Source organism: Oculina patagonica, chromosome 13, assembly GCF_052425735.1.
Source record: "Oculina patagonica isolate OP01 chromosome 13, crgOcupat, whole genome shotgun sequence".
Taxonomy (NCBI): Eukaryota; Metazoa; Cnidaria; class Anthozoa; order Scleractinia; family Oculinidae; genus Oculina; species Oculina patagonica.
Window position 1 is genome coordinate 33,420,184 of NC_135770.1, and position 14,085 is coordinate 33,434,268.

Here is a 14,085-nt window from a genome sequence, read left to right on the forward strand (position 1 = left end):
TACATAAACAAAGTTACTTGTTATTATTTTGGTTTTAATAATTATTATCTTGTTTGCTGTCCAGAAACAACTCTACTCTCGGAGAGCCTTGGTCATATAGCATTTTTTTGTAATTTTAGGTGGTCCGTGTGTAGCCTATATGGGAAGTAAGACAAGGACAACCCTAACAATATTAAACACTGAGCCTACAAGTAACCCTTTTCCTAAGCCAGGGATGTAATTAAGAGCCAGCTGCCAGCTAAGAGAGAGCTTATCACTGACTGAAATTTCACATTAAAAATAGTAAACAGATTTGGAGTTATTTAAAAGGTGCACAGGCGGAAAAAGCCAGCTGGGATTATTAATGAACCCACTAAGTTTTTTCTTAGCTACATCCCTCCTATAGCCTACAAACACACGATGTATTTCCAGCTGTCATTTCTCTTCGCTGAAAAGTAGCAGAGAAAAACAACCAGAAATATGTAGACCTGTTTTCGCAGGCTATCCCTGTAAACAGTCTAACACAACCTAAATTTCCCACAAGGCTGGAAATACGTTCACAGACCACAAAAGGGTGACGAAAGCTGATAATATTAACTTTATGACTTCTTACTGTTTATAAAACGTGACTTTTCCAATCTATTTGAAAAGCTCAACTGTCTTAATGAAATGCAGGTCTTGCTGTGCCATAATGTTGCCAAAACTTGCCATGTATCTGAAGATAGTCGCTGTGGTTGGCAGGTTGCTCAAAAAATTGCATCGATTCTGGTCACAATAGAATCTCTAAAATAATCTTCAAAATGTTAACAAATACGGTCCAAATAAGCGACTCCTCCGGTTCTTCTTTCTCACTGTGGTGTCTTTCACTCTCATCTCCCGTGGAATAATCCATCAGAACTTTCATTGTATACTTTGAAAACGGAGCATGCACATGTCCAAACACTGATATTCCAATCGGTCTCTTGTAATAGCTCGGAATAGTAACAACATCTTCGCCGCAAGTTGCTGACTTCAGGTCATAGTCATCAAAATCAGGTTTGAGATTGTCCTGCGATACATAAATGTCTGCATCACCTTCGGTGCTGTCGAGAATCAATGTCACATCTCCTTCCTTCTTTAGGGTAAAATATGTAAAATTTCCTGCACCTATTTCTCCATAAAAAGTCTGTATAACATGTTCACAAGATACAAGACTCAGAAGAAGAGAAATAAAAAATGGGAGCCAAAATGTCATCTCCATCGCTGCTTGATTCACAGTAGATCTAATGTTGTACAAAAGTCACAGCCTGCAAGAAATAAATGATTACTAATTAAACATCATAGTCATTTAACTTGCTCCAGTCCATTCAATTCTTCCCCAGCTTGACGAATTTGATACTTGGATTAAAAGTAATTACCATGTATGATATATTGCTGTCAGCGGTAATCTGCCTCACAGTATTTTACTCATTTATCACACAACAACTAGGGATGAGTCAAATGAGTCATGAGTCAAATCTTAAATTAGAATTTATTTATTAATTTGAAAATAGTGCTGCTGTTACCAACAAATAAAAGCAAACTAGACTAGAACTAACCGCAAGCAAACCGGAGTGGAACTAATACACCTATCAATGTTAAGCCACAGGGGGTGGGGCATAGGCAGGGGATTTGACAGCAATTGTCTGGCCTTGGTGGGGACTTTTGACCGTTTAATTTTAACCGGTAATTTTATTGAAGTTTAGTGAATTATTTGAACGTCCACAAATACCCTGCAGTGAGGCATTTGAACAGAAAATCTCAGCTAAGTTCAAATGCCCCTTCTAATCTATGCCCAGCCTCCACCCTTCTCGCGTCTTAATACTGATAGATGCATAACTGCAAGCAAACTAGAGTAAAACTGTAAGCAAGGTGGAGTGCATCTAAGCTAACTTGTATATAGGGAAACCATGGTTCAATAGATAACCTACTTTGTGAAAAAATCACCATGACTCAGAGACTCGTAAAACAGAGAGCCGCAACAACAGGTGCAACTTATTATAGTGAGTTACAAAAAGGTAAATGAATGGTTGGAGCCTCCACTCAAGCCTGGACAGCTTGATTGGAAACCCAACCCAGCCACAAAGGCCATCACATCTCCCAGCAAACTTATTTAAGAGTAATCCCTTTATTTCCAGAAATGATTAACATCTAACTTCACATTACATTAGCAAATTACCAAACAGCTAATAATTTTGAGGAATGAATGATGCACCACTCATTTTTCAGAAAATAGCATTGAAATATGAATGTATGGAAAGTAATTGTCATATATAAAATTATGCCGAACTGGAGATGGTTTGGCGTTTAAGAGATAGCAACATTTACCATCTACTAAATCACGCCGGTTCAGAGGAAAAAGTCATGTGTTATTATAAAGGATTGTTTATGGTTTGTCTGACAAGACAAATTAAACAAAGTAAATTGTTGAGAAATACATCTTAAATAACGGCAAAAATAAATGGTAATTAACTGGAGCACCTTAGGACAATATGCTGTGAATATTAAAACCTTGAAAATGTTAAAATTGCTTGAAAATCTTACAGTTTACTGGAAGGAACTCATTTCGAGTTCAGAATCGAACATCAAACCGTGTTTCGTGACACGGGGCATGAACCCCAACTTGCAAACTAAATTAAAGGAAAATAGCCACCTACCTGCCTCTGAGAAGGAGAAAATGAGACGTTGCTAAGAACAAAATGCCTGGTTTTTTCTTATTTCTCTTACAAAGCAACAAAATAATGCCTCAAATACTGCACAAAATCACTTCACCTTTCTGTTCATCTCGCTTCGAGTCTTGCCCAGACTTCTTTCCTCTCACGATATTTCGTACTCAGTCTCTCCCGTCCATGCCAGCCTCTCCAGAGCTAGCAGGTGCTAGGCCTGCTCAATGAATAAAAAGATGGGCTCCGAAGGTAAAAGATGGGTTCTCTCTTGCAAAAAAGGTGTGTTTTTGCAGGGAGAGGTAGGACGGAGTCAAGGTTGGCCCTTTCTCCAATAAAGAAAGGAATTGGGAGGGGGGGGGGGAATTGGAATTTGGAGAACTTTTCGGTCCCTTGGGTCATTTTCGGCAAAAACGGGAGGAGGGGCGGCGCTTCCGTAAATCTAACCTAAGATCATGCCCTCCTTCCCTATTCGAAAAAAGAAAAAAGAACGTCTGATCGCAGGTTACCGTAAATCCGCAACTAATGAATAGAGTATTTAGTCGAAAAATCGAGCTTGATGCTGATGAGGGATGAAAAATATATAGTATATCATTGCAAGACCACCAGAAAATCGTTGGGAAAAACTAGCAAGTGCTGTGGGTAAATTAGTTGATTTAAGTTATTAAGTTAAGCCAGGGTTAGATTGCGCCTGCGACGCAGGCTATGGGTAACCTACGATGAAATAAAATTCAAAAACACTGGAATTGCTTTTTGCCAAATTTTTCGGTTTTATTACAACTCACTGTTGCCCTTAGAAAGGTTCCTGTAATAAAACCGAAATATTGGCAAAAACCAATTCAAGTGTTTTTGAATATCGTTTAAAAGTTGGTCCGTTGATGTTTATCGAATTTTTTTAATATGCTACGATGAAATAAAAAAAAAATTAAAACAGAAACAGAAACACCACCAATGGAACTCCGCGGTCTGGTGAGTGTATTTCTCATGGGCACAGCGATATTACTCGGGCAGTGGCAGCCATGGGGTTGGTGTTTGTGTGTCTCTTGCTTTTTTAAATGAACACTCTAATCAACAAAAGTGCTGATACGCCTCCCCATACGCATGCTCTGAGAGGACTGCCAAACAGTGAGTCCCCAGCCAAAAGCTATACCACAAGTGTATTGTGGAGCTGGTTCTTAAAGCGTTGTTTTGTTTAACAGCATTATATTTTATGCTAACCTAAAATGGCCAAACTGGCTGTGTGCATGTGTACTGGCGTACTGGCCAGACCGTGTGGTTACATTCTTCACTTGGTCTGGACCAGGGGCGCCAATTCCAGCCTTGTCGAATTTGAGGTCAGCACACGCTGCATTCCTCTTTAGGGCGAAGTTTTTTTTCAATATATTCTAGTTTTTTATCCACTTTGTTTATTTTCGAGCGCCTCAGCCGTCAGGATCAGTTTTCCGTTTCTATTTTCTTTTTTAGGGTACGGCTCATAGTTTACTTTTTCCCACCGTAGGGCGTGGTTTAAGGTGGGGGTACACCTGAAAGCCGTTTATCCACCACTTAACTTGGGTTTACGCGAATATTTTGTTCGCGTTTCAAGCAATCCCAAAATTCTATGCTCAAAACACAAATCTATGTTTTGCGGTGTTTTGTAGATATTTGGGTGATTTTTGGAGATGTTTGGGAGGAGAGATGTTTTTCTCAAAGGATTAGTAAAATTTAGAGAAATAAGAAAAATTGGAGATTTAATGTGATTTTAAAATTAGAATTTGAAGTTAAAAATTGGTAGACGGACACCAGTTAGTCTCCCTGACAACCTGGAGTACTCTTTCGTGGGGGTCAACTGTCTGGTGGTGTTTCAATTTTTTTTTTCTTTTTTCAACCCCTTCTCTAAACCTCCTAAAATTCTATTCAAATTCGGGTATACCCCCGCCTTAAGTCATCTTTCTGTTTTGTTGCAAGAGATGTATTCTTTTGTGAACTTGCGAATCGACCGCCTACGTCCAGCTTCTAATCTTTAGTCTACTCTTACTTCAAAAATGTGAGGCAGTAATGTGAAAGGAGGGCGGAATGGAGGAAAAAATTACAACGAGAGGTAACAGAGAGATTTCTTGCTTGACCTTACCGGTATGTGTTGTTTTCCCCACCCAACACACCTTTTAGAGTCGTTTAGAGGTGCCTACCCCTACTCTGACGTTGACGTATGTCTCAGGCTTCGAGCTTTTCACTGGCTGCTTAAAAAAGGAAAACGTCTTGGGAATAATGAACTATCCATGGGACTAACTTGTCCCCAGTCGTCTCTTAGGCGCCTGATGAGTACGTGTGGCAGGAGTAGATTTTAACAGTGCTTGTGTCGTTCATGAATTGTTGTCGCTATGGCTTACTCCACAGATAGTTTTTGTCTAATTTCTTTCAATCCACGGATTAAACGATTTAGTTAAAAAAGGAACTGTTACTGTTACTTTGTTAGGTGCAGAGGCCTTATAGCACGTTGGTTCATGGATCGAGAGGCGTGGTTTCGTACCCAATGAGTTAGCCTGCGAACTCCCGAGTGGGGTTTCCGCGAGCGAAGCGAGTGAGGTTACGCTTGCGAAGCGAGCGGAAGAGCGCCCCTCAGGCACCGCTCTTCTGACCCCACTCGGGAGCCTGTTCGCAGGCTACCAATGAGTTGGAAGGGCAACCTGAAAGACATGCTAGGGAAGACTTATCTCATTGATGCCGAGAACCAAATAATCTGCTCACTCAGAGCTACAGAAACTGGCCTGATAAGCCACCTGGGTTTGAAGATAAGAAAGGGTGGTATACATCTCAACAAGGAGTAAACAGGCACAGTAATATGGTCGTTAAAGTGTTTATTTATGCCATGAACAGGAACTTAAACAACAGACTTACTCAGCCAGGTCTGATAAATTAGCCTCTCGCTAATAACGAGAGAACATCAATTAATGGCGGCACTTAGAATGATTATTTCAGAACCTGACAAAATACTGAGTAGATCTTCTTGTACAATAATAATTTAAATAAGTTTCAATTTTTTGCATAGCAAGCTTTGATGATATTGCAGCCAGTTTGACAGGCACACATATATATTTTTATAGTATATGGATACATTTTCCAACGAGAACCGAACGATTACAGCGATCGCATTGAAACAAGTCTACAATGGCTACATCCATGTTAAATTTGCAAGTGTAAATCCCGTTGCAAGTGGAAATGAATACTTCTTCTTGTACTCGCCCGTTAATAAATAGTCGGATCTGTTCGGCTGTCTTCGAATATCTTCGCATTTCCACGAGCAACATGGCTTTACCCTCACGACCAAGTCTTGAGTGTTTTATAAACATGGAAGTGTAAAATTTTAAGGATACTTATAAACACATGTCGCATCATTCCACTGTTTAATTACGTGAAATAGTTTCGTTTAAACACTCGTGTATATAAAGTATAGATGCGAGTCCTGTAACTATTATTTGGGTCACGCAACCCAAGGTGACCGGTCACGCAACACTAATGTATTCCGTGACTGGCGTGCAGATGATTGATGCGAGATGTACGAGGCTCGGCAGACCAATTAGCATTTGTATAAATCATGCGATAAATAAAAATCCAAATGTAAGCTTATAAACTGGGCGGTTTAAGTATTAGGACCACGAGGGCCCAAAACAGAGAAATTTACAAAAATATTCTAGGGCTATCTCAAACCTTTAACAAATTTACTTTTACTTTTAGAAAATTTCAGTCGGTGCGGCCTGCAGCCTCGTTCTATATATAAAATAATTTAGCAATTTCATCTTGTCAACAGACCAGAGGGTTACAGTTTTACGAGAACAACACTCTAGGGTCTATTTTTAAGTTATTTTTAAAAAACTATTTGGCTACAAAATGCATTTTCCAAAACTTATTTACTCTTAATAATTAACAGCTAACTCGAACCAACATTAATCGTTGACAGGTATAAGTTTTGACACGAGAATGTGTTTGACTCACCACAGTTCAAGCTGAACTACAAGGCCATTTAAATATTAAATTAAATAGTATACATATTTACAGCTTTAAAAACCATTTAAATACCTTTTTTGTATTATTTACACGCTGGCCTCTCAACAAAACCATCACCAGGGATCCTGATGCCTTTTAACAACATTTGTCTTTTATAAATAAATTATTTCAGCCGCCATATTTTAACTTTTGGAGTTATAGAAAATTGCTTTAAAAAGCTACACTTTTTTCGTGGATACAATAAATTAACAATAGTGTATTTTTTCATTCCTTTCTTAAATGACTTAAAGAAGGATATAATTAATCACGAATAATTATTTATACAATTATTTCTATCTGCGTACTGTTCCTCTGCACTCTAAATCTCCGCCACTCATCCTTGGCGCCTTCCTCCTTGGGGGAGAGGGGCGGGGACAGCACTTGCGGCGGTGTAGAACACACTGAAGGTGTTGAGTCGAGCAAACTCGCTCGATTGTACTCAAAGTTTCTTAACTCCGTCGAATGTGTCGACGTTGACGTCGATGAAGACGTCGTGGAGTCTGTTGAAGTCTGGTTATAGTAAGTTCTAGCAGTAGTCAATGGTTTTTCCTGCGTTGTATTTCGTTTCTTTTTCAGTGTTGTTCTTGCTGCTAATCGTGTTTCTCTGTTTGCTCGACGTCTTTCTCGCCATTTTCCTCTGATGCAGAGTATGAGTAAGAGAATAGCAGCCAACACAACAAGTGACGCAATCAAAGGGATGAGATAGTCCGGTGCGGCTGTTAAAAGAAATAAAAAACAATCCATTAGCACTCTTTAGTTTACTGGGTTTCCTTATCCCATTAACATTGAACTTAGTTTTATTTCTTGTCCGATCGTTAGCCATCCAAAGCCATCCAGCAATGCACGCCGGTGACGAATAGCACATTTCGTTCTCTTCAAAGAAGCTGACCTTTAAATATCAGCACATTCTGTAAAAATCCCCACCCCCCCCCCCCTTCTATCGTTACGAACATATAAGACGCGAATGCTCACCTTCTTCCTCGTGATATGACAGTGTAACAGATCGCTCGACTGTAACTTCATCCACAGCTATGAGCACATTGTAAAGAGTGATGTTTATTTCACGGCCTTTATCAGAAGGCACGGCGCGGATGTATCTGGCGATATCCTCGGCTGCCTTTCCAGCTATCTCCGTGCGTGGAGTACTGGCCTAAAGAAATACAACAATGACCACGGTTAGCGACTGCGTTAAAACCCGGATTCAGAGTTATGGTGACAAGCAAGTGTCCTTAAATTGTGTTCTTGGGAAGGAAACTTCACTCACACTCACATTGCTTCTCATGAAGGCGAACGGCTGTTGAGGCACCTTAGGAAAACTGGGTAGGGAGGGGTGCTCAGTCAGGGGTAATCTTTACACTCAGGTAAGTGGGGGAGGGGGGCATTACGTCTATTCGCTGAATACAAGGGACAACAGAATACACTGCAAACTTACCACTGATACAATGACAGTTGAGGTGGAGCCATCTTTTCCTCGGCCTTCACAAAGCAATCGAATATTCCCTTTCCTTGCCAAGTCTTTCAACATCGGCAAATATCGTAACTGGTGGCAGAATTCCTCCACAAGCGTTCCCTGTTGACGATAAAGTTAACAATTATTTTAAGATAAAGTTTGACATCGTTGAAAGAGAAACGCATTCAAAAATAATAATAATGATGTACGCTTTTACAGTAAATTAACTAAGATATATTTTACTAACCTTGGGGAGTTTATTCTGTGTGAAGACAATGTGGATCTTTGCACAGTCTCCATTTAAGTTTGTGCTGTTGGGAAGACAGAATTCGTCGTCGATTCCAGAGTCACTTTGCTTAGAAGTCGTTGCGCCGCCTTCACACTCAGCCCACCGGCCACAAGGGGGACTAAGGCAGTCTACCGCCTTCTTAGGTACGCAGACCCCTCCAGTAGGGCAGCTGCCAGCCTGGGTATGATTCCAGCAATTGCTCGCACCACACACGACCTTAGTGCACGTGCGCGTGCCATTCATGCACGTGCATGTATTGCAGTCCTCCTGCATTTTGGTATTGTGACGCTGAAGTATGCCTCCACCTGACAGTCGACAATGCCTCCAGTCGTGTTCGTCATCTATAAAGAGAAAACAGCGATGCAAAATTAGCTTTATTTTTAACGCAATAGCGACATGAAAATCTTAACAATCCCGCACGATTTTTACATACAACGGGTCACTGACTAGTTTACAGCGCAAGAATCTTTGCGCAATGCGAGATCAAGATTATCAGAGCTAAACATATATCTTTCTTTAGCAAAAGAGTACCGCGTTTTAAGCAATCTTACCTTGGCAACGTGGTCCAAACTTTCCTGGAGGACAGATGCATTCAAAGCCGTTGATTTTGTCTCTACATGTTGCACCATCGCCACACGGGGACGAGTTACACTCGTTGATGTTGATTTTACAAACTGGACCAGTAAAGCCAGGCGCACAGGAACATAACACCCAGCCATCTCCGTCAATACAGGAACCTCCGTTATGACATGGATTTGACGCGCAGTCATCGACATCTGAAAAAACGCAAAGCCAAATTTAAGTATTCGTTATCAACAAAACTCAAAATATCAACAAAACTCAAAATCAAAACCTGCAGCAGCTTTTACATAAAGTTTCCTGTTTAAAAAATAGATCCTCTGCTACAATTTCCCTGATCTTGTAAAACGGTATTTTCTCGCCATATTTTCCCCTCTCTCCCCTTCCTGTTCAGAATACTTACTTTTCTCGCATAGATTTCCTTCCCAGACATCTGAGCACACGCATGAGAAACTGTGGCCATCCGCTGAATTCAAGCATGTGCCGCCATTTTGGCATGGGTTGGACGAGCAGGGCTTGGGTGCTAGATGACAAGACAAGATAGCATACTATTAGGCATGCGTGTAAAAGATGTAGCACTACAAAAAAACATCTCGAAATTTTAATTGAGGCTTTTCTCTACTTTAGGCTATGTTTGAAAATAACGATTAACTTTTTATCCAAAACCTCATTATTTACCCAAATACAAATGTAAACAACGTGAAAAATCTGCCGCCCATTTAATTTGTCTAAAAGGTTTCCGCATATTGATGCAAGACAAAACTTTAACGCAAAATTAAGTGCACTGATATTTTTCCAGTCCATTGCCACCTTGTTATCATGATTGCAGATCGAATCTTGAAGACAAATTTTTGCTAATTTAATGGCAAAACCCAGGTCAAGTGTAATTCTAAGATTACCATCTAAGCCGTGATCTTAATTACAAAAGTTGAGGCTAAAACGCAGTTATGAGATTGGACAGGAAATGGCAGGAGACACGCTTCCACTTGCGTCAATGACAGGAAATATCACGCACAAACAATGAACACATCAAGAACTTAATGAAAATGTGGAGACATCATCATCAAGATTGTGACATGATATGAATGAAGCAAGGTATCATTAGCTATTGTAAATTCAATTACAGCCGTTTTGCGGTCTTTCCGTTTAGAAAATCCAAATGCTAGGCACGTTCTGGGCAATGCGTCCTTCATTTGCATGAAAGACACAGACGCGCGCGTTAAAAGAAAGAAATAAAGAAATAAAACGGAATTCACAGTCGACGCCACAGCGAGTTTTACAAAAGCACACACGATGTGTGGCAAGCAATTGAAGCGCACATGTTGCCGCGTTTGATTTACGATTCGACAACAATGAAGCCACAAACTAATGAAAGGGACAACAGGTGTTCATTAGCAACACAATGGAGTCCTTTGAAAGAGAAAAAGAAGCGGGTACTAGCTCTTCTGTCCAAACTGATTGATTAGCTTCTAACGAATTCGTTTTTCCACGGGTGGTTTTACTGTTTGCAAAGGCACAAAAAACATGACTGAAAACACCACCAGTTTTGAAAAACATGGCAATAAAATAATACGACAAACAAGAAAAAACAAACAGTCGATAAATCGCGTCTTACCTATTTGACATATAGCTCCTGTAAATCCGTTCTGACAGTCACAGTGAAAATTGTCTCCTGTATCAATACATTTGCCTTCATTCTGACAAGGGTTTCCATTACAATGCGACGAAACTGTTGAAACGAAGTCATTAATTAAATTCAAACTAAATAAGTGTGCCGTTTTACTTAGAAAAAGCAAAATTCTCTATTCCATTTGCTACGCACAGAATGCTACAAAAAGAATTCAAGATACTTACTTGATTGGCAGAGTTTTCCTTTCCATGGTTTTGGGCACTTGCAAATAAACCCATTGATTAGGTCCGTACAATTCCCGCCATTTCGACATGGATTGGAGCTGCACTCATTAATATCTGTCACAAAGAGTAAATCCAACATGAGCACTAAGACAAGTACTTTAAAGAAAAGTTCCTTAGCATTAAATAAAGCCATGTACGCTGCAAGAATTTAATAAATTTAAACTCCAAATATAAGGTAACTCGCTCACTACAAACAAAATAGGAAGAATGCTTATAAGCTGTGTACAAGACAATGGTAGATTTTGTTTTCCATGCACTATGATTGTGCATCAATTTATTAACAAAAAAACTTTTCCAACCTTGCCTTCCCAAAATAACATTTAGCAAAAGCAAAAATAAAATACCTTGCTCGCAAAATTGGCCATCCCAGCCATCAGTACACACACATGTATATGTTTCAATTCCATCAAGACAGCTTGCTCCATTTTTACAGGTGTTGTTCTTGCAATTGTCAATTTCTACAAAATAGTAAAAAATCCTACATCAGTACTGATCTCCATATTATAAACTAGGGATATACACAAGATGAACAGATCATCATTCAAATAAACACAGAGTATACTTACTTAGGTGGCAGTGGTTCCCTGTGTAATCCTTGTCACACTTGCACTTATACTTTCCTGCTGAAAGTGACTCACAGGTACCATGTGCTCCACACACTCCTGAATCCCGCAGCACTGAAGACCCATTAACTAAGACTGGCTCCAAGCAAGGATCAATCACTAAAAAATAAATAATAAAATGAAATGAAAAAGGTAAGCCCAACCAGCTCTGTATTGCAAATCATTGCCTCACTGTAATGAGCCCCTGTTCCCCAATATGGCACTTGGATCAGAAAATGCAGTTAACGTTATCTCACAAATAGGCAGATAAATTAAAATGTTATAAACGAAAGCAAGGTGAAGTTATTTACCTTGTTCACAAAAGCTTCCCCTTGTTCCTGAAGGACACACACAATGAAAACTATTATTCTTGTCCACGCAGCGACCTCCATTATGGCACGGACCAGACAGACATTCATCAATATTGACCTCACAGTGTTGTCCAGTAAATCCTGGCATGCAGTTGCAGGACGCTCCGACCAAGGCATTGTTACAAGAACCACCGTTATCACAAGTGAAGTTCACACAATAATCCATTCTTACTGCACAATCAGGGCCGGTAAACCCAATTGGACAAGAACAGCCATAACCACCAGTAAAACTGTGGCATGTTGCACCGTTGTGACAGGGGTTTGAGTCGCACGCATTGATCTTAGTTTCACACCTCTGTCCAGAAAATCCAGGAAGGCAGCTACAGGTGAACATTCCAGAACCTTGGATACATGTACCATTGTTGGAACAAGAACTGTTGGTGCATGTATTGACTGGGAGTTCACACTCAGCTCCAGTAAACTCTGGCCTGGAAAAATAGAAATAAAACAAAAGGAACAATTAAATTTGGTTTTAGTTTCTTAGGGCATATTGAATCCTCCGGGGGAAATGAAAATTGCTTTCAAGAAATCAGGGGTAAAATTACAGAGAAGTACTATCCAAAAAAATTGGTTCAAGAAATCACGACTTTCAACACAACAAGGGTTCACGAAATCAGTGTTCTACTGTGATATGAAGTTGCTTTTACTATAAATATTGACAATTTAATACTTTACTTTGCTTGAAACTATCTTTTTATATCAACTAATTTGACTTATGCAACTAAAGTTTTTCAGGAAATTTTGACAACTATAAACAAAAAATAATGCTGATTTTCCTGAACGTCACCTTGTTCATAGTATTTTCTTTTTTTTGCCAAATCTTACCTGCACTGACACTGGTATCCATTGAGCCTGTCCATACATGATCCTCCATTTCGACAAGGATTCAATCTGCCGCAATCATTGACGTCGTAATCGCAATTCACCCCAGTGTATCCTGCAGCACATACACACTCATAACCATCGACTTTATCAACACATGTCGCTGAGCTGTGACAAGGTGAGCTTAAACATGAGCTCATGCTAATCTGGCATGTTGATCCTGAAAAACCTGCTGGGCAAACACATTTGAATCCATTGACAGCATCCACACATGTTCCACCATTATTACATGTTGCAGTCAAGCACTCATTGACGTCGGTTTCACAGAACGCCCCTGTGTATCCAGGAGGGCAGTTACAGGTACTTGAACCATCCGAATTCTTAACACATGCAGCTCCATGCTGGCAAGGGTATGGGTCACACACATTTGCCGTCGCTAACACTGAACAATTTCTTCCAGTAAATCCAACATTACATGTGCATTTGTAGTCGTTAAGCAGATCTGAGCATGTTCCGTGAACACAAGGTGATGGTTGACATTCATTGACTGCCGCTTGACAGTTTTCTCCAGTGAATCCAGTTTGACAAACACAAGTATAACTTTGAACTCCATCATTACATACTCCTCCATTGACACAGGGATTGCTTTGACAGTCATCAATGTTGGTCTCGCAATTCTTGCCAGTAAACCCACTAGGGCAATTGCACTTGTAATCATTCAGCAAGTCTACACATGTTCCACCATTTCTGCATTGTCCGGCACAGTCATTGATACCTGCAAAAATATTGACATCCATGCATCAGTAACATGAAATCTCAATATTTGCACATCGAATTGAAATCTGAGTGCAAGTGCAAGTGTACACCAACAGATACATGTCCTGATGTCATAACCACAGTGCGTAAAATCATGACAGGAAAGTATGGCGATACTTACTCTCATTACAGTGGCTTCCTTTCCATCCAGCTTTGCATTCACATGCATAGGCATTTATCAGGTCAATACATTTGAGAGAATTGGAACAAGGACTTGAGGCGCACTCGTCAACATCTGTTGAACAAGAACAACAACCAATGAATTTTTGTAAACTTGTAGAACCTTAACAGTACCAACAACTATCACAATATCCTGAATGTGACGTAAGCTTTATCTAGGAGTCATTTTTTTTTTCAGTCTTGAGATGAACAAATGCAGCAATCAAACATTGGTTCATCGGTTAGTTGAGAGTGTCTTCAGGAAGCAATATACCGTATTTATTCGATTAAGCGCCCAACCTCGAATAAGCACCCACCTCGAATAAGCGCCCACCCTGAAGGTAGGAAAAGTTAATAAGCGCCCAGCCTCGAATAAGCGCCCACCCCCACCCCACAAAAA

The 14,085-nt window shown here is 40.0% G+C and overlaps 2 protein-coding genes across 7 annotated transcripts in view; both read right to left on the bottom strand.

Annotated features, from left to right (window-relative positions):
* Nucleotides 1-548: 548 nt before the first annotated feature.
* Nucleotides 549-2,780, bottom strand: LOC144635634 (UPF0669 protein v1g209471-like). Its single transcript, XM_078494720.1, has 2 exons — nucleotides 2,655-2,780; nucleotides 549-1,265 (listed from the first exon to the last, which is right to left on the bottom strand). Exon 2 carries the CDS (start codon nucleotides 1,217-1,219, stop codon nucleotides 749-751), a length of 471 nt encoding a protein of 156 aa, XP_078350846.1. The 5' UTR covers nucleotides 1,220-1,265; nucleotides 2,655-2,780; the 3' UTR covers nucleotides 549-748.
* A 2,700-nt stretch (nucleotides 2,781-5,480) lies between these two features.
* The window catches only part of LOC144635161 (uncharacterized), a 47,602-nt gene continuing 38,997 nt past the window's right edge, over nucleotides 5,481-14,085 (bottom strand). For all 6 annotated transcript variants that reach the window (XM_078494220.1, XM_078494224.1, XM_078494223.1 and 3 more), the window contains 13 exons: nucleotides 13,648-13,761; nucleotides 12,714-13,485; nucleotides 11,829-12,316; nucleotides 11,482-11,637; nucleotides 11,260-11,373; nucleotides 10,856-10,969; nucleotides 10,617-10,730; nucleotides 9,405-9,524; nucleotides 8,974-9,198; nucleotides 8,381-8,763; nucleotides 8,116-8,253; nucleotides 7,656-7,833; nucleotides 5,481-7,399 (listed from right to left, as the gene is read on the bottom strand). In XM_078494220.1, coding sequence (XP_078350346.1) covers nucleotides 6,963-7,399; nucleotides 7,656-7,833; nucleotides 8,116-8,253; nucleotides 8,381-8,763; nucleotides 8,974-9,198; nucleotides 9,405-9,524; nucleotides 10,617-10,730; nucleotides 10,856-10,969; nucleotides 11,260-11,373; nucleotides 11,482-11,637; nucleotides 11,829-12,316; nucleotides 12,714-13,485; nucleotides 13,648-13,761 — 3,353 coding nt within the window. In that variant the 3' untranslated portion in view covers nucleotides 5,481-6,962. The remainder of the gene's footprint in view (nucleotides 7,400-7,655; nucleotides 7,834-8,115; nucleotides 8,254-8,380; nucleotides 8,764-8,973; nucleotides 9,199-9,404; nucleotides 9,525-10,616; nucleotides 10,731-10,855; nucleotides 10,970-11,259; nucleotides 11,374-11,481; nucleotides 11,638-11,828; nucleotides 12,317-12,713; nucleotides 13,486-13,647; nucleotides 13,762-14,085) is intronic.